Below are 25,295 nucleotides of genomic sequence, written 5' to 3' on the forward strand. Positions count from 1 at the left end.
AATACCTCCCTCCCCCTCCAAAGAAGGAACTGAGAAGTCTGACTTGGACGTCTGCCCTGATGTCCAGAAGCTCTACCACAAACAGGACCTTTATTTTCTAATCCCATAAAATACCTGTACTGAGGAAAGCATAAACACACACAGAAAAACATCGGTGCTGTGTTCGAAGACTGTTTCCATAATAACCTACGGATCTTATTTTTGACATTTTACAACTTGAAAATGCAGAAACCCACGTAGACCCCATTTTAAGGTCTGTTCTAAGAACTAAAAAGAAAAAAAGACATCTGGGAATGATCCACAAATATCTCCATTCTCGAATCTTCCTTCTCATCCTAACCTTCAGCATTTTTATTGCATTATTCAGTCAGCCTAAGGGAGCACGTATCACTTGTTTTTCCATAATCTCCGTTCACTCAATAAAAAAGGCCTCAAACAAACACACTGGCCCAAAGCACAAGCGTTCATGGTGGGAAAGCACTGCTTATTCATTCCATTTTTCCTGCAAAAGAACAATGTCAAGGGAAGAGAGCTCAGTGTTTCCAAAGAATTTCTTGCAATATTTTGAAAGGAAAAAAAAGGCATATTTACCTGTACCCAGGGCTCCACAGGTGTGGCAGCATTCAAGTAGAAAAGCTGCGTCGTGCTGGGGCCGTTTCTGTCTCTAATGGTCTCCAGAGTGACCCTTTCAGGTGAACCCCCACTCCATGTGTCTGCTGTTTTCTTTTGCAGTTTTTCCCAGCGAAACTCTTTTCATTTGCATAAAACCTACCTCTAGCCTATAGGACTTTTTGAGAAGCTACTTGTTAAATTGGCTGTCTTGACATGCTCTTTCAAGCATGACATCATGAGTTTCCATGGAAACCCTAACCCCGCCTGCCTCCGTGCCAAAGTTACCTGTCAGGCGAAAATTTAAACAATCGTCTGAAATTGTTCATTAGCGGAGCCTCTTCAGGGGCTTTGGCTCAGCGCACGGCGAAACCTGTGTGGTTTGCAGAAACCTCGTCCAGAACGATGGCTTCCCTCGCAACGCCTGAGCTGTTTTGCAGAAAACAGCAATCAAAATTATAGGCACCCGTTAATCTGCCCCTCCCTGTCTAACAATGCACTTAATCGGGGAAAGAGAAACCGACAGCGGCACACGCACCGTTCTCGGCAGGATAAAGTTACCTTGAAAACTCTGAGCTTGAGAAACCTTCAATGGAGACTTCCAAGGCTTTTCCACTCGCTCTCCACAACCCCCTGCCTACTTTTTACCAGCAAAACTCGCAAAACAGGTTCTCCACAGGAATGAGTGTGTGTGAGTGTGCATGTTCTCTTGGCCCCTGGGCTTGCAGTGGTGGTTGGAGAAGATTTTGAGGACGTTTTAACTCTTTCCTCTCACAGTCACACACAGTTTACCAAAGTGACAAGAGAAACCACTGAGGTTCCCGGCTTGGGGAGCGATGGTCAGCAGTTCTTTCCTTCCTTTTTTTTTTTTTCTATCTCCAATTTTTCTGGAATACTTAACGTTTGCATAAAACTGTAGACAAATTTCTGCCAGATTTGTGCACTCTCTCTCTTGGTAACCCTGGGCTCAGCACTCTTGCTCCTCCTCTCTGTTCACTGCAGACACACCTCGCATTCTCACGTCCAAGTCTGCTGACCCTGAGGCACCAAGAAAGGTTTGAAGCCTTACTCAGAACCCTTGGGCGTTTGGGTGAAGTTAGGCACCCAGAGATGAGTCCAGATGCACTGAAGGCGCCCTGAGGCACAATCTGATACCACACTGCAGTAGCTGAGAGAGCAGGTCCCTCCGCAAACAGCAACAGGCTGTGCAGCCCCTGTCCCCAAAGGTCAGAGAGCAAATATGAAGGCCCACCCCTTTCTGGGCCAGCCCGGGTCTTTGCTGAGAGCAATCAGAGGAAAGAGCCCCATCTTCCAGAAAGCAGAGGGCCCTTGGAATGGAAGGAAGCGCAAATGCCCTCCTGCCCCGACTGCTGGTGATTCTGGGAGTTCTGCATGGCCATTGCCCACGTCGACAGCCAGGGCACTGCCTTGGAAGGGAACCCTAGCTCCCTGGTGGATGGAGCAGTCAGAGATGGAACACTGCTAGAGGCCATGGTCAGAGATCCAGTTACTGCCTCTGCGAGGTGCACCCACCGGGGGCTTTGACACAACATGAAACTAACAGAACAAGGTACGGCCAGCCCTGGGCTTCATCCCGGGGCACCGTCCCCTCACAGTTACTTCTTCAAGTTCCACGAGAGAGAGGAGAACGGGAAGCTTCTTCAGCGGCCAGCGTGGGGATGAATGATGCCAGGTCTTCCCTGGCATTATTTAAGACACGACAAAACCTCAGATTTTATACACCGAATTCAAGCTTGGCAAAGAACAGGAAGAGTCAGAATCTGAAAGTCAGGCACATGCGGAGAGAGACATAAAAACCTCAGATGCGAAAGCAACCCATCAACCATGAGAGGCAGGCAGGGGGAGGCTGACGCTGGCAGGGGGACTCGTAACTGTGACCTGCTGCTGATGACGTAGGCAGCGTGGAATACTGGGGAAGGGGGAAGTGTGGGCACCAGCAAGCTTGGTGGCAGGGACAAGAAGGGAGAGGGTTTGGCAGACATGCCCAGACTTGAGGAGAGGTGATCAATCCCATCCACATTTTCCCTACTGTGCCCAAATGAGGAAAACATCAGCCTAACGGAGCTCTGCTAGCATTATGGTTTACCCGAGACCACCCTAGCACTGCACTGAACAAACCAGAGCTCAGTGCATGTGTCTGGATGGGCTCCTTTGTTTGTAAATTTAGCAACATCCCTTCATACCTGAGATTGGCTCGGATAGCAAATAGGATTCTTTCTCCGGATAAATGTATTTATAACAGAGGTATGAAAACCCGTCACAGTCAAGGCCCAGGAAAATACAGATTACAAAACACTGAAAGAGGCTGAATTTAACCACTTATGGCCTGGATTTTTGTTTCTTAAAAAACATGAGGGAAAGCAGACTTGGCCCAGTGGTTAGGGTGTCAGTCTACCACATGGGAGGTCCAAGGTTCAAATCCCGTGCCTCCTTGACCCGTGTGGAGCTGGCCTATGCGCAGTGCTGATGCGCACAAGAAGTGCCCTGCCACGCAGGGGTGTCATTGCGTAGGGGAGCCCCACACGCAAGGAGTGCACCCATAAGGAGAGCCACTCAGCGTGAAAGAAAGTGCAGCCTGCACAGGAATGGTACCACACACATGGAGAGATGACGCAGCAAGATGATGCAACAAAAAGAAACACAGATTCCTGTGCCACTGACAACAGAAGTGGACAAAGAAGAATACGCAGCAAATAGACACAGAGAACAGACAACTGGGGGTGGAGGGGAAGGGGAGAGAAATAAATAAAAATAAATCTTAAAACAAAACAAAACATGAGTTGGAAATTGCCATACAGAAAAGGAATACTTCTTTTAATAGAAAAAGAATGCTTTTATCACTAGAACAGCCCATACTTATTTCACTTAATCCTCACAACCATAATGTGATGTAAGAATGATTATCATCCCCCTTTTACAGAGGATGACTAGGTAACTTGAGCAAGTTTCCAAGGCTACTAAGCATTAGAGTTGGGATTTTAGCCCAGGCAGACCCAAGATTTGAACTCAAAACGCATTCGCAAGGCTGCCCCCAGCTTGGTAGAGTTGCTTGTCCCTGCGGACACTAAAACCCTAACTACACAGGCGCCAACTGAAGGGAGGCTCACCTGAAAGTGCACAAATCGCCCGCACAGGTCAAGGTGGACGTTTTGCAGGCCTGCCTGGAAAGACCACGTCCACACATGGCCTGAGCTGAGAGCTGGACGGTGCGGCGGCCGCGGCCGCAGGAGCTGAATGTGGCCTCGGGGTGGACCTGGCCGGGGTGGGGAAGTGCTCGGAGCGGGTTAGCACGTGACCGCGGCAGGCTCGGCCCCTATCGCCCCATCACCCGGACGGACGCACAGACCCTCTGTCGCCACCAAGGCTGTGCTCACAGGCAGGAGCCTGGGGGGCTTGTAACGCAAAGACCCGAAACCTGAAGTTCTGGTCCGAAGAAAAAGGGCACACTTTTAAAAGCAAAACCCAGGAGAAACGGTTTGAGCCAAGAGCACGCGACTAAGGGAGCCCAGAGAAGACGGCGCTGGATTTCTGAGTGAGGCAACGGGCCCCACCGTGGGGCTTCCTCACGCTGATGCCGTCATCCTCGGCTCTGATTCTGCTCGTGCTGCTGTTTGTTCAGAAACTACCATGCTCCCCAGGCAGCCGTGCTCCCCAGGCAGCCGTGCTCCCCAGGCAGTAGTGCTCCTGGCAGCCATGCTCCCCCTGCAGCCATGCTCCTGGCAGCCATGCTCCCCCAGGCAGCCATGCTCCCCCTGCAGCTGTTCCCCCTAGGCAGCCATGCTACCCCTGCAGCCGTGCTCCTGGCATCTGTGCTCCTGGCAGCCATGCTCCTCCATGCAGCCGTGCTCCCCCTGCAGCCATGCTCCCCAGGCAACCATGCTCCCCCTACAGCCGTGCTCCCCCTGCAGCCGTGCTCCCCCTGCAGCCGTGCTCCCCCTGCAGCCGTCCTCCCCCTGTAGCCGTGCTCCCCCAGGTAGCCATGCTACCCCTGCAGCTGTGCTCCCCCAGGCAGCTGTGCTCCTGGCGGCTGTGCAGTCTTTTTAATTTTATTTTATTTTTTAAGATTTATTTGTTTATTTCTCTCCCCTTCTCTCCCCCAACCCCGGTTGTCTGTTCTCTGTGTCTATTTGCTGCGTCTTCTTTTTGTCCACTTCTGTTGTTGTCAGCGGCACGGGAATCTGTGTCTCTTTTTATTGAGTCATCTGGTTGTGTCAGCTCTCCGTGTATGTGGCGCCATTCCTGGGCAGGCTGCACTTTCTTTCACACTAGGCGGCTCTCCTTACGGGGCGCACTCCTTGCGTGTGGGGCTCCCCTTACTCGGGGGACACCCCTGCGTGGCAGGGCACTCCTTGTGCGCATCAGCACTGCGCATGGGCCAGCTCCACACGGGTCAAGGAGGCCAGGGGTTTGAACCGCAGACCTCCCATGTGGTAGACAGACGCCCTAACCACTGGGCCAAGTCCGCTTCCCTGTGCAGTCTTGTTATCTGGCCTGGCTGCCAGTCCTCTGCTACTTGCGCTTGTCTAAACGTCATTTCAGATACAGCTCACCAAAACCTAAATTCAACCCACTGTTTACTATTTGCTGAGCAAGAGCTGTATCTGTTAGAGAAGAAGAATAAACATATTTGCTGCCAAATTAAGATGAAGGAGCAAAATTGAGTATATCAGGTGTCAAACTGCATGTCAATGACCTGAATTCACCCATTAAAAGACAAAGACTGATGGGGCTAAAAGATCAAAACAACATTATATGTGGTTTCTAATAAACATACTCAGTGTTAATAAAGAAAAGGTGGAAAGAGATGGGCAAGACATATCAACAGCAAGGGGTCATTTGGTAATGTCAAAAGACTATGGAGAAGGTATGATCATGAATTTGTTTGTAACAGACATGTCAACTAAAAACATGTAATGAAAAATTCTTAGGAATGCAAGGAGAATGTGATAAAATCCAATTACAGTGGGAGGCTTTATTATACTTCATTCAGAAACGAACAGCTCCGCAACAATAAAAAAACAAAGACTTGCAAACTTCAACTGTGTATTTGGCCCCCCCAAAAAATTTTCTTTTAAACAAACTTTTAAACAACACTCAAAAATAGGAATTTTACAGGCTGCATCCTATAATCACATTTGATAAAATTACAAGTAAATTATAATATTGACTACGTGAAATTTAAATATTTCTAGACAACCCTTAAAACAAAGAGGAAGTCAAACTCCCAGCTCTCTGGGAAGCAATGAAATGGAAAATATTCCATACAAAACTCTGTGCAAGCTGGTCAAAAAAAAAAAGAGTATACCCTGAGATATGTTCATTATTAAATGAGAAATACTAAAATTAAATTAACAGCACTCATTTTAAGAAATTATAAAAAACAAGAGAAGAACTTTTTAAAAAGCTAGAAAATGCCAATGAATTAAAGTGAAAGATGAAAATGAGATAACACTGTGGATGTGATAAATAAATGTAACCTGTTCTTTAAAAAATTAATAAGAGGAGAGCTTATACGGGGACTAAACTTTCCGACACTTAAATATAAGTAACATGAGTGTTGCCAGAAGTGGCTGGATAATGGATAATGGAGACGGGATGGGATGGACTTTGAAAGATCAATAATTTTCACACTTTTTAAATTCAGGACACTTTTACATTTGAGAATGCTGTGGCTGCCTTGAACTGTTTAAAAACTAGAGGGAGGGAAGTTCCATCTAGCAGGCCCGTACCCTCCAGCCCTGGTCACACCTGCTTGGGGCTGGTGGCATGCCACCTGGAAACCACGGGCTCGGTGAGTGGACGGAAGAAGACAGGGCGGGCTGATGAGACAACGATGAGGAGATGGGGATGCAAAACGAGGCCACGGCAGGACACAGCTGAGAGCACCTCAGGTGGGAGAAGCTACAGAATTCCGCTGGAAAATCCACCCCGCTCCAGACCAGATCTTTTTGGCCAAGCCCGGGCCGCCATTTTCGATCCACCCTCTCCTGGTTATTTCTAAGGGCACAGTGCGTTGCTCCGGTGCCCGAGTGTGTCTGCACATCACTGGCGGATGGCGCAGGAGCTCAGCGCCCTGCTCACGGTTCTGACACGAGCAGAAGGCCGGCTCAGGCCGGTACCAGGTCCCGGGGCGCCCCGCTGTTGGTTGCTGCCCTGCCGGCTCCACCTGCTGCGTCCCTTCACCCCTTTTCCAATCAGGCCCCAAGTCGTTCCCAATCTTCTTTCAATTCTGGCTGAACCCCACTCCAAGGACCCCACCCTGGGCCTCTCACTGCAGGCCTGGACTTGGCAGCTACCTCGGGGCCAGCTCGGGCTTTCCTCACCCAGGCCTGCCACACTGCACTGCAGGGCTGACCTGTCCACCCAGCTTCTACTCCACGTCCACTCAGGGCCACAGGGCTGCTCTGTTTCTCCAGCCAGGGCTTTCTGCCTGCCGTGCAAGGGCCCACCAGCCTGGCCTTCCTCTACTCCAATCTGCCGACTTCCCAGTTCTCTTAAAAATGCCACTTCACCTCCTTTAACTTAACTTCCACCTCCTTTAACTGGCCCATGAGCCACAGGGGAGCCACCAGCATTCTTGTTGCAGCGTTTTCACTTTCTCTCCCCATTCTACTCATCCAAATGATAATCCTTCAACTGCCTTGCCATGGATATTTATTGACCACCTAAAGCATACTGGCTACTGGGGAACTAGAGATAATTAGGAGGAGGCTCCTTTCTCCAGGTGGCCCCCGTCATTCGAAGAGACCCCACTCGAGTTCTGATCTCCTGGGTCAGACTTTTCTAACCAGACCCTGCAAGCTTTGGAGGTGCACACCTGCATTTCCCAGCATGTGCCCCATAAAACAGGAGTACCCCAAACACTCATTCTGTGGTTGAACAGGTTTAGGAAGCACTGAACATTCTACCCCTTATCCCCAAACCTCCTCCAGAGATTCCCAGTGCCTGTTAGTACACGAAAAGCTCTGATGAGTCCTGCAGTGAAGAGGTTCATTTGGCTTTCATGAACCAAGAATTTCCCCCATTAGAAACTTTCTCCTGCTCCCCGAACAGTTATGAACAGACTGGGGATCTAGGGTTCTGCAGAACCTGCTTTTAAAAAAGGATGGCCTAGATCACTGCACCTTAGCAGTTACATCGTTTCACCATGTCTTCAGGTGTACGCCTCCCCTTCCCAGCCCAAGTCTTCCCATAATAAGAGCAGTGGAGATGCATGATCTCATCTAATCCTCACCCACAAGAATATTGTTTATCTCACTCTACAGTTAAGAAGAGACTCTACAGTTAAGTCAGGGAAATTGACAGAACTGTCTACAGTCACGCAGCCAAGAGTGTCAGAGCATAAAGAAACAGACACGGCTGCCCCAAGTTCCTGCTCTTTCCACAAAAGCAGGTGTCACTGCACATCCTTGGCCCGGCTGGTATTGTGTTCTGAACTTTTTTATATAATGCCCAAAGTTGAGCTCACAATACAGCCCATAATAAACAGCTATTCGACAGAATTAATCCAAAAAAAACCACAAACAAACATGCAAACAAAAAGCACACCTGCAGGAAGATGGTGGAATAACGAGCAAGAAGTGAGCTTGATAAACGAGGACATTCGCAGTATGACTTCTAATCTATGCAATTGACCGAATTGTGCTGGGGTTTTTTAGATTCCTGAATACCACAAATTTCCATCTGCTTTGGTGGCAATTGTCTCTAGGTTTTGCCGATTCCTGCTTCCTGGTGTCTCCTGCCACGGCACAGCTGTCCTTTGGCTCTTGCCTCCCCCTTCCTCGGCCCCTACACCCGGGCGCCCCTTAGCAGGCTTTCCTGCAGAATCTGATCTTGAGTTTTTGCATAGCTCTTCTTAATATAGCACTCCCTTCAAAATGTGTTCTCCTGCTCCTCCACAACATTAATTAACATGAAAACTGACGCAGAAGTTGGTGGCACCCAATTAAACATGGATCAAAAGGCCCGTGTGATGAAATGATGCTGATTTATGATTCTCTCTGTTTTTTGTACCCCGTCCCATGACTGTCAACTAGAAATCAATTTTGCAAATAAAACTGCAACCCCTCGAATTTAGTGTTTTCAGTCCCTGAGTCTCTGCCGCAAGATGTCCTCACACAATTTCAAATTGCCACTTCCCCCATCCTGTAAGTCACAATTCCAAATGTCAGGCAGGTGGTAAACATTTCCAGGCTAGCTCTTTTGTCTAGTCCCTAGAGTGGCATTCTCTCTATTAAGTATTACACCGTTCCTTCTGCTGATTTTTCAGTATTGTTCTCCTCCGTATCCAAATCGAGGTCACTACTGTTTCCCATCACTGACCACATTCTGACTTCCCTTAGACATAGCCAAGATCATCCGGAATTTCTCCAAGGACAAGAATATTTTTTTCAGTGTTGATTCTTTCAATCCTATCCTATTCTTTGTTCACAGGCCTCTAGTATATCATCAAATATGCATGCACACATACACGAATGTAAGTTCTAAACACAACTTGAATTTCTGTGATGAGGCCAACGTCCTCCCATCTGTAGGTGCTGGGCTGGTAAGAGTCATGCTTTCCGAATTTGTACCTTCCTCAGGTGCTCCACTGCTCTTTATGCCACTTCCCCTGTAGCACCAAATTAAGTTTCTTCCCTGAATTATTAAAGGCAGCTCTGAGAGGAGGCTGCCACTGCCGCAGTTCTGGGATTACCACTAACTTTCATACTCCTTTGACACTAGGCAAGCTGGTTCTCCATTCCAGGCACTGTTCACTTCCTCTGCCTTCTTTCCAGAACACCCTTTCATTCTGTCTCAACGATGAGCGAGAGAAGTCGGGGGGCAACGAAGGCCCCCGCAGCCACGGCCGGGATCTAAACCCTGGCTCTGCCACTTGTAGCTGTTCTACCTTGGGCAGAACCTGCCTGCTCTGTGCCTTGGTTTCTCCGACTATTAAATAGGGCTGAGAACAGCACCCCACAGGCTTCTTGGGAGGACTGCCTGTTAATGTGTATAAAGAGATCTAGATGGTGCTCCAGGTTCAGCTGGTACCAATGACTTGATCTTTTCCACCTTTTCACCACCATGCACAGCAGTTGGGAAGACAGTGCTGAAGAAATATTGGGCACCTAATAACATCCCCACTTTCAGGGCAGTCTGTGTAAGGGTATTTGCCCTCTTCCTATGGTGGCTTGTTCTTTGCTCTGCATGCATTGAATACAATCTCTTAACTGATGTTAGTTTTCTTTTCTTTTGAGGTTTAGGGAAGACACTGATCTGTAAACCCATATGCGGTCAGTTCAAACAGCTAAATTTTACTTCCTGCTCCTAAACTTGGCTATCCTCTCTTCATTTTCCCCATTTGATTAAATTAAATTAATAGCTCATAAGAGGACACTCAGCTCTATTTCCATTACTATAATTTGAAAACTTTTCATTTTATGTATTTATTTACAAAATATGTTTAAGTTTTCAAAACCTACCCCTTCTACGATGATGTTAAACTTTTACCCAGACCTTCACAATGGCCCGGGGCCTCCACCAACTAAACCATCTGTGTTATTAGCGTATCTTTAGTTCAGTTAGTGTCCCTTTCCAGCCTTCCCTGACACATATATCCCTGAGTACTGATGCCTATTTGTGGATTTCAAGCACTTTCATATATAAGACAGGTTATTGGGCCAGAGAACTGTGGTAGGCAAAAATCTGATTACTTTGCAGTTTCTCATACACGGCAGAGGGCCTGCATATATTTCCCAAGGTATAACCTGAGACCTACAGCATGCAGAGTAATCCAGTATGACAGCAGTTGTGTGATGACACAGTCACAAAAATAGGTCATAAAGATGACATTAGAGCTGGATATGAATGTATGTTAGCATATTTATATTACAAGAAATGTGATTGATGCTATTGTACGGATAAGTATAAAGTGCTATGTAAAACAAAGTCGGTAAAGCAATTAATTACATATGGGAACACGATATAGAAAACAGGGGATATCCTTCCTAAGACAGGTTCCACAGCCAAAGTCTGGATAAGCCAGATTTCCCAGCAACAGAAGTTAGATAACCAAGATGCCACAAATAAGGGAAAGTGACACATGTCACTTCTGGCTTGACATATTTAAGAGCCTGCATATGACCCTATAGCTCTTATACTACCTTTATCATGGCTACTTGGAATCTATGCTGTGGGATGCACCATCACGAAATGGAGGTTGCCAGAATTACTAAGTTATCACAAGGATAGTTTCTCTGGAGTGTTGCCAAAGCAACAGACTGTGCATGAAAAATAAAATGTCTTGTGATATACAATGTGCCATGAATAAACCACAGGGTTTATTTGTTATGCAGCATAGTTTTGACTTTCCTGATGAATACATTAGTTTTAAGGCATACATCTCTACTGGGCTCCTTTCTTACTATAACTCTTCTTTGATGGGGCCAGCCAGGTACTGGAAAAGAGTGTGCAAAGACAGGAAGAGGGAGCCCGTACCCTCCACTCTGGTTTGTGACATCAAATGCCCTCTCCACAAAAATACATTACTTGCTTTACCCTGAAAGCATCAGTCTCACTTGTTGGTTGGTGGCATTCAGTAAGTCTGTGAGACTCACTGAAAAGCCCTTTAAACACGGGCTCTCTGCGCCTGGATGTGCTGTGATCTGGTCGTCACTGCCCGCTCTTCCATTAACCTGACTTTACAGCCAGAAATTGTACTCATTGAGACTCTTGGTAGCATTAGCTCTCCTTTCCCCTTCTATCTTCTGTGTTTACTTTGTCCCCACAAACATCCCATGGGTCTTGACCATCTCCTGGTTTTACTCAAGATGGAGTTGTTTTCTTCCTTTCATTGGTCAAATCTATAATTGTTTAACTCAGTCAGTTGTGAGGGAGCAGGAATAAAAATGAAGTGCTGAGATCCTAGACTTTGTGTCTTGACACCTGGTCTTCTGATCGGATGTATTTAAGGTCTGTTTCTTGTGCTGTCATTATGTCACTTTCCATGATTCTTGACAGAATCAAGTTTACACCTTCTGGAAAGTAAAGTTAGTTAAAGGCATAGATAATGTTGAGTGTCAACCAAAGCCACCAGCTCCAAATTCCAAAGAAGCACTCTTCACTGGTGAATAAAGTTCTTTAGAAGTAGTAAAAAAAATAAACAAAAACCAGTAGAATGAACTACAACTTGATTGTTCATGAACAAACAAGTTGGTGGAGAGATTCCTTATTTTCATTTTCACAACTGGCAACGCGTTACATTTAGGTGCCACATACACTGGGCTCCAACAGAGAGTGGTAGAAAGTGCCAAAATGACCAGGCAGAGGAAAGAGCACCAGGGCTGGTCCATACTAACGGCCAGACGGGTGCAGGAGGCCTGGGGCACTGTCAGAGGGCAGAGCTGGCCTGAGGGCACCAGCAGGTGAAAGGCTCTCTGGCCTCCTTGAACCTACTTTGAAGAGTCTTATTTTTTATGTTCATAGCTTCTTTATTTTTGTCCTCTGCAAGGTTTGTGACATAGAATATGCCTTGAGGTCTCTCTTACCACTTATTGTGAGCAAAAGAACAGATGAGGTTTTTAAGTTAAAGTGCATTAATCTTTCCTCCAAAGATTGAGCCACATTAGATATGAGAATACGTATAGAGTACTACATGCAAAACTACTTAAAGAGAAATTCCCTGGGCGAGTGGGAATAAAGATTTAAAACTCATTTTCAGAAAAGTTTCAGCTGGTTTCTATAATGAGAGTCCAGTTGGTCATCGGTTTCTTTACGAGTGAAGACAATGAGAGAAGAATGTTCCAGAATGTCCCAGAAGGTATAGTTTAGCTGTATATAAAGCTGAACTTAACAGAAGGTACATGACCATGAGGGATTGCTGACCTACAGAACTTTCTGAGCTGGGTGTTATTTCAAAGAGCACCTTTCTTTCAATGTCAACTTTATACATGGGTCTATTTTCTTTATAAAAATATGCTCTGGGCTTGAATAAGATTTATCTTCTTAAAGAAATGGCAATGGGAGTCAAGTTGATGTCTCCATTGCTGGACCCACCCTGATCTATATCATCTGTTACCAGAAGGTTAGAAAAATTAAAGGTGGAAGAAGTAAAAACAAAGGTCAGTGATGTAGGGAAAGGCCACAGACTAGAAATCCTCATCTTGCTTAAAATCTTGACTTTTAGACTCGGCGGGGAATTATTTAGTCTTTCTTAACTTCTTCGCTTCAGAAAGTTTCTTGGCTTTTTTCTTTCTGACCACTCAAACTGCAATCATTTAATTATTTGACTCTCCACCTCTATCTTTATGGCTTAAATGATAACAATGATATTTTAAAAGCATTCAAAATGCGGGCTCACACATTCATTCCAACTTTTGTTTTTGCCTAATCTAGATTGTTCCTGCCCTAAAATGCTGAGCAAGTAAGGGTGATTAAGATAAGGTTCCCGCCCTCAAGAAGATTCTTCTAGGTGGGAGAAAGAAATTTAAAGAAACATACTGTGTCGCAACTGGGTGCTACAATGAAGATGTTACTTCCAACTCAGAAGATGTGACCCTTTAAGCTGACTCTCAAAGGACCCATCTTTGTGAACGTTTTTTCCTGACTTGAGGACAGGGATTACATCCCATCACTTGTATCCCCCATGACCCTTTACCATAGTAGGAGTCAAATAAATATATAGTGGATGCATAAATGAAAGAAATCCAAATAGTAAGCTTTTGATGAAGGAATATACAGATATCAGGGTTAAAAAAATAATAATACTCTGACAATGGGAAAAATAAACCACTTTAGGCGGTCAAATATTTGTTGGTAAAAAAGTAAAATGGCTTTCGATACTAATTTTTAAATACTAGCATCTGAGTTTTTTCTTGGGACACTTTAAACCAGAATATTGTAATGCTAAGAGCTGACACTGAAAACATAAGAAATGTCTTGTTAGACTCCTATCATTTTCTTTCTCAATGCCCTAAGACATAGGTAGTGCTGTCCTTTGACAGATGAGGGAAAAGGAGACACAGAAAAATTAAGCCATTAGCTCCAAACTATACAATTTGCAGCTGGTGGAGGCTGAGCCCAGCCCAGTTCTGCCTGATCCCAGAGCCATGCCCTCAGGAACCAGGTGTGGAGGCTTCGCAGCTGACTGTCCCATGGGGGCGTGGGTGGACTGGGCTGCAGTCCAGGGGTGCAGCAGCTACTACTATGCACATAAGCATTAGGCTGCAGTCAGCACATCTGCAGTTTTTTTTGAAGACTATCGCAAGGAGTTAAGGAAACCTTTCATCTTTCAATAATTTAGACTAAAGAATATTCTGGACCAACTTATTTTCCAAGACTCAAATAGAAGGTTTTCAATCATGAATCTTCAGGGTTTGAATTCAGACTTCAAAAGATAAGCTCTCCAGTTCTCATTAGCTTAACACCAAGGAATTAGAATCCATTTTCAAAATATTTCATGTAAGGCGCCAGACACATCACCTCTAGCATCCTATTCTAGATCTCATGCTCGGCCCTCTACTAAGTCCTCTTCTCTAGCAGGGGACCAGGAAAACAGCGACCAGAAGATGACTGGGCGTTCGGGACCTCGGGATCCGCATATGTGCTCCAGACCATGGCATCTGAATTCCTCCTTGCAGCTGGTTGTTCCATCTTGCTAAAAGGCAGAAGGCTGGGGAGGAACAAAGAGGGGCCAAAGCAAAGAGGGGAGGAAGGAGGAGATGGGCAGGAGGAGAAAAGAATAGAAGAGGCAGAAGCTGTGGTGACTGTCCAAAGGAATTCCCTAAGCCACGCCTGAGCTTACCTCAGTGTGGGTGGACCGGGGTCCATTTGCAGAAGCCCCGCAGTGGAGTGAAAACTGAGCACAGATCCACATCCAATCTACCCACTTTGGGGTGGTCGGGCTTGGAATACCAAAACGGCAGAGACCAAAGGTAGTGCTCACTCGCTGTCTGGAGAAGGGGCAGCCAGGGCAGAGCTAGCCTAAGGCAGGATTCCAGGGCTTGAGCCTCATCTCTATTAGGATGCCCACTAGTAGGTTTAGCCCCAGGTCCCAACAACATTGAGCAGGAATGATCCATTAGGACATCACAAAGGAGAACAGTACTGATAACTGAAATGACCTTCCCGTGGAAAAGTATCATTTTCAACAGACTAACTCATTTCTCAGCCAAATTAATACATTTTGGTGTTTTTGAAAGATTCTCTCTCCTTGCTCAAGGCAAAATCCACTTTCTTACCCAGCCCTGTTCCCACAAACACACACCCTCACCAAGTCTCTCCCCCAGTGTACTCAGACTACATTATGTATATGAAACAGGAGAGTGGAATCAGCAAATATTCTAAGTTCTGACTCATCTGGGTTCAAATCCCAACTTCTCTGTCGCAAACTGTAATCATTCTCTGAGCTGGAGGTTCCTGCACGTGAACAGCTTTGATGAAACATGGGGCCTTACAAAAACTAACAGACAGAAGGACACAGATTCCATTTCTTAGACAGATAGTGACCCTACTACCCACAGAACAGAGGGGGCATTTTCTGTGCATGTTTATAATGGAAAGTTAGCTTTTCTTTCCTTAATTACCTGGGAATGAATCAGCTCTCTCCTCGTCCTCTAGAGCCCTGTCTTCTCCTCTCCTGGGTCTACTGTTTTCTCGCAGTGTGAACAAAATGCAAGAACAGCTCAACCACATTTGGGATTTTTAGGAACTCTGCTAGGATTCCACAGACAGAAAGGCTGAATTTACAGGAGTAAAGGAGATGAAGGCTTAAGTACAGATTTAAGTAATTCAGTTTGATGCCGATCTCCATTTCCAGGGATAATCAAAAGCTGAGTGAGACATCGCTTTTACCGCAAACCAAAGGCAAGATAGCAATCCCTGGGCTTGCCTCTCCACCTGGCCGGCAAAAATCAACAGTAGCCTGCCCTCCTCTCCCACCCACAGGGATTGCTAAGTGCTCTCCATTTCCTTGAGGGCATTTCTCCACCCAAAGGTCCATCTGATAATGCACCAGAGGGTCCAGGGAGAGTACGCCCCATCTCGTGTGACCCCCAGGCCTGATCTGGATGCTAAACGGACATTGCACCCAGCTGAGAAACAAAACCCAACCAAGCCACGTTTGGGTGCTATCTCCGTGGCTGTCAAGATAACTTGAGAACGCAGGTAGTCGAAGATAGCAGAAAGCAGAGCAGGCAACAGGCAAACCTCATGTGATTAAAAAGAGAAAAAGCAGAAACAAAAAGCCCCGCCTCGGCATCTTAAGGGAAAAGGTTTATCACAAGGTTATCTCTCCAGGCTCTATTTTAATCTGAAAATGGAGGCCTTCGCCCAGTGCTCTAGGGGGCAGAGAAGTGCGTCCCAGGCTTTGCTCAGGAAGGCCACTCCCCTTGCCTGCACTTTAGATGCCAGTGGTGGGTGGACCTGGGAACTCTCCAGCCTCCTGCTCTCTAGCCAGCCTGGCAAAGAGGCCCGAGCTGGCGGGCTAAGCCTTTTCTACAGCCTGCCTCCTCCTCCCAAGCCAAGAGGTCAGGAACAACTAAATAGTGTCACAGTCCGCTAACCGATGTCCCCTTTAAGCCACATGTCACTGCCTCCCCTTGTCTTGGGTCAAGAAGGAGCTCTCCCTCCGCACGTCGGCATGGGCATACCTGGTCCCTCAGCCTCTCCTGGTGGCCCATGATCGCCGTGGCATGGTGGGGGTACTTCTGCTTCAGATGCTCCAGGAAAGCTTCTCTCTTCCTATCCATCTCAGATGTTTGCATTCCCAGGATTTCTTTGGAACTCCGCGGCCCACCTAGGGTGTGTCTCCTCGGGATATTGCGGGAGGACCTGGAAACCGCAGCCCGGCTGTTTCCATTAGAAAGGCGCTCCCTGGTTCTGCGACATTCTGCATCTTCTACGGACGTCGCATGCAGACCGCTTTTACCTTGCTCTGAAAGCCAAAAAACACAGTCCAGAATTAATGATTTCACACCAAAAATCTCATTTACAGCATGCCAAGAGGGCTGGTGGCAGCTGTTAACATACCAACGTAACTTAGCAGATCTTTTGTTTGTTTGTTTTTTTGGCAACAAGGGGGGAAATCAACAATCATGAGAAAGGTGAAATATTGTACCTTAGAAATTAAGATGTTGCAGTAAAAATTCTGCTCTTTCTTTATTTAATGTAAAATAAACCATACCCTAGCAGGCAAATTGTTTTAATGTATTTCAAGAATTGAATACTCTGCATGGAAAAAATCTGCTATGTCTGACCCATTTTTTTTCCCCTTGAGGTTATTCAAAACAAGAATACTCAGTCAGACTGCTTGTTTGCAGGTAACTGGGTTGTCCCTTACCCTCTTCTACTATTAAAAAAAAAATTAACCTCAGTGATTCTGCTTATTTTTATAGTTTTAATTCAGCTTTAGAAAATGGCTTCTGAAACATATGTTTCATCCCAAGACCAATAATAACCATTACCCTGTACAAAAGTGGAATAGTTATTAACAGGCGAACCACTTGAAAATTCTATTTCCCATTGAAAGCAAGATGTCCTTCATACAATGGATTATTATTCAGTGACTTAAAAAATGAGCTATCCAACACCTAAAAAACATGGAGGAAGGTTAAATGCGTATTGCTTAGTGACAGAGGCCAGTCTGAAAAGGCTACATGTTGTAGGATTCCAACTAGATGACATCCTGGAAAAGGCAAAACCACGTGAGAGGAAAAGCATCAGTGGCTGCCTGGGGCTCAGGGTGAGGGGCCCAGGTGAGCAGGTGGAGCGAAGGGCATTTTTAAGGCAGCGAAACCATTCCGTATGATCCTTTCGTGGCGGACACATGACATGATGCTTCTGTCACAGAGCCATAGAACTGTACAACCCGAAGAGCAAATCCTAATTTACTAATGACATATCAATATTGGTTCATCAATTGTAACAAACGCAAGATGTTAATAAGAGGAAAAGGGGGCAGCGGAGGGAGAGTCTGAGGGTTTATGGGAATGCTCCGTAACTTCCATGCAACTTTTCTGTAAACCTAAAACTGCCCTAAAAAATAAAGTCTATTTAAGAAATTTGATTTCCTCCTAACAGCACAAACCGAGCAAACCTAAGAAATAGCATTAAAACCAATAACTACATGGACACAAAGGAAAGGCTTCAAGATTTTACTTGAAGGGGACGTCCTCTAAAACCTACGGGGAGAAGGCAAGAGATAAGATTCATTTTAAGGGGTTAAAAGCCTTGACCTAGAGATTGGCCTCTGAGCTGGCCTGGTGGACAGGGTGATCTGACATAGAACAGATTAACTGTAGCAGAACTGGCCTGGAGGGTGTGTGGGATGTGTGTGGGAACCCCCATTCGTTCCCAATGGTTGGGAAAAGGGGTGTCAGGTTTGAATATTACAGTTAACTGAGAAAGGGGTCACGTCTGTAAAACCACCACCACCACCACCACCACCACGGATGGTGAAAGTGACGGAGATAATTTAAGCTTTGGTGGCTCAGAAGTGCTCCAGGAGCTCTCGCCCTGCAGGGTTACAGAGACTGGCAGCTGAGCGGTCCTTGCCCATTGACGTGCCTGGGAAGGCACTGGCAGAGCAGCGGGGGTCCTAGGATAATTCTAGACCCCCAACAAACCAGGAGGCCTCACTGGGCCTTGCTTCAGCCGCTAATAAAATGAAGGTGTTGCACCAGCACTGGATATGCAAGGAGCCTTTCAACTCTGAATCCTGCGTCTACCCTACATTGTTTTTTTCTCTTTAACATAAGCTTCCAAAAAGAGTTTATTTGCCAGTTATTTATCTTTAAAAAATTAAGTGCAGAAAAACAGATCCCAGGATCTGAGAGGTCTGCCCTTGGGAGCCCCAGAAAACCGGGAGCCAGGTCTTCCCAGCAGTGCAGTGAAGCTGCAGGTACCCGCCAGTCGTCCCCGGGCAGTGCCCAGCCCGGCTGCCACCGCTCAGCCTAGCAAAACATCTGTGGATGGAAAGCAGGGCAGAGAACAGAGTCTAATCTTGGCTGATTGTCCCGCTCCCATCTCCCATCCCCCAGGCTCCCCTCTCCCCATCTCCTACCCCTGGGTGAGTGTTCTGGGAATAATGATTGCCCTTGTTATCCCGTCCCCTTCGCTTCTCATTACGTTGCTAATTATAGCAGGTCCATCAGACATTTATGAGGCAAGGGAGGGAAACAGCCAAATGAGTTAGCTCTGCTACTTTTCATTAGCTTTAGCAGTAAGTATAGAAGGGGAAGAAGATGAAACGATGGGTTGAAATGATACTGGGGGATGACCTGTCATTTCATTTACCTGGGTGCCCATCCTTGCTAAGTGCAGACACACGGAGGCCCCTTCTGCTGTGGTCTCTTCCTTAATGATACAGAAGGAACAGGATGGAATGAATCCAGCCCGATGCAGAAAATGCTCTATCTCGGGTTGGTGAACATGTGTGTGATCTCTTGAGGTTTATCTTTACCTTGGGAGTGTGCGCGTGCAAGAGATTTGCATGAGCCAAACCTGTACACTTGATCTAGCACTCTTGATTTTTAAAGGGATTTTTAGATGATTTCTGAAATCATCAAAGTACTTTTTTTAGATTCCTCCAGACAGATGGATTAATTCATAGGACAGGCTCTCTGGAAATTCCTTTCCAGGGGCAGAGCCATTCCATATAGCTAAATCTCCCACCTGCTGGAGCGCAACCGTGTGGAAGCTTGCACCTGCCTTGCTGTGCCCTGCATACTTCAAGAACATTCTCTTTCATCTGAAGACCTAGGAAAGAGCCAGGGCAGCGAGAACAGTCCCCCTCAGAGTCTGAAGAGTGTTCCGCTTTCTTCTTGGAAATAAATCGGGAAAAGAGCTGGCTGGGAGTCGTGGAGGTTGCGGCAGGCTGTCAACACTAACCTTTGAGTAGCCTCAGCTTACTGGACTCTAAACTCCCATCATTCTTTCCTCATGCCTTTCATTACCAAGGTCATGTCAACCTGACATTAATTTTCTTTTTTTCTCTTGTGGATTTTTCCAAAATGTCAACAGCTGCCAAACAAGGTTTGCTGTGATCTGGAGGAAAGCAGCAAGCAGCCCTCAGGTTAAAGGGCTGCCAGGCTGAGGTCCCCTCGGGCCGTGCCCCTCCCAGGCACCATCTCCTACCCTTCTGCCTACCATCCTTGCTGTCAGCACATGGACAACCTAACTCCACTGTCCACATGAGCCACTCTGATGCGCATCCCACCAGCCCGAGCTTCTCCTCAATAAGGGTCCCCTGTTCACTGCCATGACAGATGGCCCTTCTTTGGAGCTGGTGTTTCTGCGTGATGGAATTGGACTCAGAGGGGATCTCTTTTCACAAGACTTGCATGCTACTTTATTGGAATTGTAGTCGGTGCTGGGTTTAAGATATATGTAGGGGATTTGAATCTCTGGACTGATAATATGACACCCAGGCCCAGAGCCTCAACAGACTTCAGCTCCTACACTTTGATTTATTGGACTTACTCCACTCAGCTAACATGGAGTTGAAGAAGGTCAACCACCACAACATGGAGCCTAGAGTGTCTACAACTAGAAGCGGGAGGAGTGCATCCAGTACCCATGTGGAATCTAAGCCCTCACTTGACATAGGTGTGCAATGGACACAACCAATCCAATGTCCACAGAGAAAATGTGGAATGGGTGTGGGAACAGTAGCCATGGGGGCTGCTGGGTTTGGGGAATGGGAGGAAGAGATGAGATGTGGAGGCGTTTTCGGGACATGGAGTTGTCCTGGATAGTGCTTCACGGACAATTACGGGACACTGTAGATCCCCCCAGGGCCCACTGGATGGAACGTGAGAGAGTCTGGGCTATGATGTGGACCATTGACTATGGGGTGCAGTGATGCTCAGAGATGAACTTACCAGGTGCAATGGATGTGTCATGATGATGGGAGAGAGTGTTGCTATGGGGGGAGTGGGGGGAGTGGGGGGTGGGGGCGGTGGGGTTGAATGGGACCTCATTTTTTTTAATGTAATTAAAAAATAATAATAATAAATAAATAATTAAAAAATAAATTAAAAAATAAATAAATAAGGGTCCCCTGGCTGGGAGCTGCCAAGCTGAGGGAGCTGGGACAACCACTATTGTTCTGGCCGTCGGGGGAAGTGGCCTTTCAGAGAAGAAACAAGCAGGGCTGCACGCAAACAAGCAGGGAATGGGCACAGGCATTCAGGAACAAGTCCACAGCCACCGAGTCAGAGACCCCCAAGTCCCACCAACTCAGCACCTGCATGAAAGAAAAAAGCTCAACTGAAGACCATCCAGCCCACCAAAGACTGGATGTACAGTTGTTCCGTATGTGCTCTGGTGACAACATTTATATATAGGTGTGTCCCAAGGTTTGCTATTCTGGGGATTCATGGCAAACGAAAGGACCAAGTGCAGGGCAAGACACGGCTTAGGATGCTGAGAAGCAGCCATATTGTTTCTCCTTCTGGAAGCAGTCCCAGGAGAAGGCGTGGGAACAAGGAAGCCAGGGGTGACTGAGAGATGCTCTTCTGACCTCAAAAGGCTTCCCAGGTGGGATGAAGGCATTCTGGAAAGTAAAAGCACCAAGTGCAGGCTGGGGTGGACACCTAGACGGCAGAGGATTTGGGAATTAGGGAAGGCTACGCCCTTGCAGCAAGGTTTCAGAGCTGCCAGGACTGGCTTCTTCACCCCAGCTCAGGGCAGCCTATCTTCCAGCCCCTGCCAGTGACCGTGCTGAGGGCTTCCCTGAGATTTCATTCCTGGGTCAAGGCAGGGTAGGCTGCACCCCTTTGACATTTACCTTATTTGTCGAGGCTCCGTCAAGGAGTATCATGTCCGTACCATCGCTATCTGGTGGGCTGGAATCCCTCACCTCTGTAGAGTGATTTCTGGTTCGTTACCTCTAAGACACAGTTTTTTAAATGGAGCTGAGATGCTCTCTGGCTACAGGAACGGCTGCAGGAGATGTCGCCTATCTCCTCTAGCCAGCTTGCCAATCTGGCAAGCCCAGGGCCCAGACAACACTACAAATTCAAACCAGATTTTCGCCTACTGGGCACTCAGGAGGAACGTATTTTCCAGCCACCTTTGCTGAGTTGGTGCCTCATACTGAGTCCGGTTAGAAGTGACGTGGGCCACCGTTCGTCCTGACCCTAGACCTCCTGGAAAATCCTCCAGGCTCTCTCTCTCTACTCTTTGGCCAGTTGAATGCAAAGGGTCCAGTGAAAGCCTCCAAGGCCCTGAGGGACGGAGGAGTGACTGGCTGGAAGGAGCCTGGGTTCCTGAGTCTCTGGCTGGAGAAGGGCCACCCAGGAGACCCACCTGACCTGGAACATCCATACTATACTGAAGGGAGTGAGAAATCAACCTTGATGATGCTCAACCACTGGGATTCAAGAGTGCTATGTGATTAGTTTATCCCCACTCATGCACAGGTTCTGCTGTGGCTGCAAAGAGGGCAGAGGAGGAGTAGCTGGTCTATCACTTTCCAACTCCACTGCAAATATCATAAAGATGACCATCATATACAGGCAGAACAGACATTATATTCCTCGAAGGAACCTCGACAAATAAGGTAAATGATAAATAAGGCTCCTGGTGTTGATGTTAGACAAGATAGAGACAGCTGCTCCCCTACCCAGAAAAGCCCTTCTTGAGCCAGTTGGTAGCTACTTGATTGATTCACTCATTCACATAAATATTTATTGAGTGTTTGCTTCATATACTGGGAAGAGTCAGAAGGTAGCACAGTGAAGTGAGGATCAAGATAGACTTAACTCCCTGCCGTCAGAGACAAGTCCACAGTATAACCGGGGAGGCAACAGCACACAATAACGTATAATATAAATGCCACATAGTGATGTGTGCCCCGAAAAAGAATGACATAGGGGAAGGTAGAGACTGATAGGGTTTCTTTAGAGGTAACTTCTGAGCAGAGACTCAAATGTCTGCAATTCCTGAGGCTTGCACTCCATGGGAGTCCACCAATACTACTTTAAAATCCAGCGGACGGTAAACACACGAAAAGATGCCCAACATCCGCAGTGACCACGGAAATGCAAATCAAAAAACCGCAATGAGCTACCACTTCACATGAGAGAGGACAGCTATTAAAACAGAAGAAAATGAAACAAAATAGGTACTTAGAAGGATGCAGAAAAAGAAGAACCCTTACACATTAGCACTGTAAATGGTGCAGCTACTGTGAAAATCAGTTTGTTGGCTCCTCAGAAAATTGAAAATAGAATTAGCGAATGACCCAGCAATCTCACGTATTGATATATATCTTTTAAAAATGTAAAGCAGGGACTCCAATAGATATTTGTACACCAATGTTTATAGTAGCATTATTCACAAAAGCCAAAAGGTAGAAGCTACCCAGGTGGCCAGTGACCAATGAATGGACAAACAAAATACAGCACGCCATAAGAAGGAATGCCGTTCTGTTGCATGCATCCACATGGATAAACCTTGAAGACATTGTGTTGAGTGAAATAAGCCAGATGCACAAAGATAAATATTGTATGATCTCTTTTATATGAAACATCTTATGGTAGTTTGAAAGTGTATATACCCGAGAAAATCATGTTCTTATTATAGCTAATCCATTCCTGTGGGAGTAAATTTATTGTAAATAGGTTTTCATGAGGTCACTTCAGTTAAGGCATGGCCCAGGGTGGGCCTGGATCCTTTTACTGGAGTCCTTTAAAATAAAACAGGATGAATACAGAGTGAGGAAGCTGAGCAAACAAGAAGCTAAAAGCAGTGAAACCCAGAGACCAGCAGAAGCCACCACGTGCCTTGCTACGTGACAGGAGTCCAGGATTGCCATCAACCAGTCTTCAGAAGAAAGCATTTTCTTGATAATGTCTTGATTCAGACATTTTCATGCCCTCAAAACTGTAAGCTTATAAGCTAATAAATTCCAACCCATTTCGTGGCATCTTGTTAAAAGCCAACCCATTTCATGGTATAATGCTTTCAGCGGCCAAGGAAACTAAAACATATCTAGAAGAAGTAAACTTCACAAGGACAGGTTTATAGGTTACAGTTGGGGGTGGGGAGGCAGGACAGGGGGAGGGAGCTACAGCTTAGTGAATGATTAGTTTCTGTTTAAGGGGATGAAAAAGTAGGGGTAATGGATGCTGGTGATGGTAGCACAAAATCGTGAATGTAATTAATACCACTTAAGTGCATACCTAAATGTGTAAATGGGAACGTTTAAGTTGTATATTTGTTACTACAAGAAAAAGTTCTTCAAAAATGTATAGGGGAATGGGGGTTTGGAAGGAAAGCAGGTGGGCTGACTGATAGCACCTCACCTGTAGAGAAGGCTCAAGACCTTACGGCCAGAGCAAAAGGAGACACCATGGGGGCAGGCAGACAAGGCATCCCAAGGAAGCTCCCAGAACCACTCCGAGGACCTCGTGGCTTTTGAAGCGAGCATAAGACAGCGAGGTCCAAACTGAACCAAGTCTTGAGTACCTGCCCTGCAAAGTGCATTGCGCAGGAGCCTCCCACAATGCTACTTTCCTGGCAGCCATTCACCGTGGAAACCTCACGGGTTTTCACGGCTACGCGGGGGGTGAACATAGGCCCAGTTTGCCCAAGTGGTCCAGTTTACAACTGTTGTCCCAGGGAAATTACGACTAGTGTGTCCCCTTTCACTCTCAGAAAGTGCTCGGTTGGGACAAGTTACACGACCCCCAAGGATCCTTATCTACATCAGATGGATGAGCTCCAAGTCCCAGGCTGGTGGAACGAATCTTTCGTTCAACGATACGTATCGAGTGCCTTCAGTGAGCCTGGAACTCTTCTAGGTGCTGGGAACGCCGATGCACATGCTACAGGGGCCCAACGACAGAAATGGGCACGTGGGACTAGAGGTGATATTAGCAGCCGAGAGGGGGTCCCCATGTTGACCAGAAGGACGGGATATCAAGCCACACCTCTTGTTCAGCATCTTATTCACCCAGAATTCAGCAGGATCCTAAAATCCTACCCTGATTTCCTAACTCCATTTGCAATGCCTCCGGCCACCACTTCCCCAGCTCCCTGATTTCTCTCTGCTGGAGGATTGCTGGGTTATCTGGTAAGTGTTTCACTTTTTGAGGAACAGCCCATTGCTTCCCACAATGGCTGCCTCATCTTACATTCCCACCAACGGTGCACTAGAATTCCAGTTTCTCCACATCCTCACACTGGTTATTTTCTGTTTTGTTTTTTTTTTTAATAACATCCATTCTTGTGGGTATGACGTCTTTTCACTTTCTTGATAATTTCCTTTGATGCACAGAAATTTTTATCCATTGTTTGTTTTGTTGCTGTTGCTTTTGGTCTCACGTCTAAGCATCTATTGCCAAACCCCAGGTCATGGGGATTTTTCCGATGTTATCTTCTTCCACATTTAGGTCTTTATTTTTTGTATATGGTGCAAGGTAGGGGTTTGACTTCCTTCTGCAACTGGAGATCCAGTTTTCCAAACACCATTTGCTGAAAAGATGTTTCTTTTCCCAGGACATGTACTTAGCAGCGAAGTCATCGTCAACTCTTCGTTTTCTCTTCATCCCACACCTAATCCCTCAGCAAATCCCCTTGGCTTTGCCTTCGTTACGTATCTAGAACCCTCTTATCACCACCTGCTGTACTTCCCACGGTCTGAGCTTGTGCCACGTCTTGCCATGCTGGCTTCCTGGTTT

At 46.5% G+C, this 25,295-nt stretch overlaps 1 protein-coding gene across 11 annotated transcripts in view; it reads right to left on the reverse strand.

The window, feature by feature from the left end:
- Positions 1 to 25,295, reverse strand: part of KIAA1217 (KIAA1217 ortholog) — a 687,185-nt gene that overhangs the window by 250,353 nt on the left and 411,537 nt on the right. For 9 of the 11 annotated variants that reach the window (XM_058297837.2, XM_058297848.2, XM_058297847.2 and 6 more), the window contains one exon: positions 16,260 to 16,543. In XM_058297837.2, the coding sequence (XP_058153820.1) occupies positions 16,260 to 16,373 (114 nt within the window). In that variant the 5' untranslated portion in view covers positions 16,374 to 16,543. Of the gene's footprint in view, positions 1 to 591; positions 1,131 to 1,170; positions 1,735 to 16,259; positions 16,544 to 25,295 lie in introns of those variants that run through there. The other 2 variants (XM_071215492.1, XM_058297839.2) reach the window with 2 other exon arrangements.

The sequence above is a fragment of the Dasypus novemcinctus genome, chromosome 5, assembly GCF_030445035.2.
Source record: "Dasypus novemcinctus isolate mDasNov1 chromosome 5, mDasNov1.1.hap2, whole genome shotgun sequence".
Lineage (NCBI taxonomy): Eukaryota > Metazoa > Chordata > Mammalia > Cingulata > Dasypodidae > Dasypus > Dasypus novemcinctus.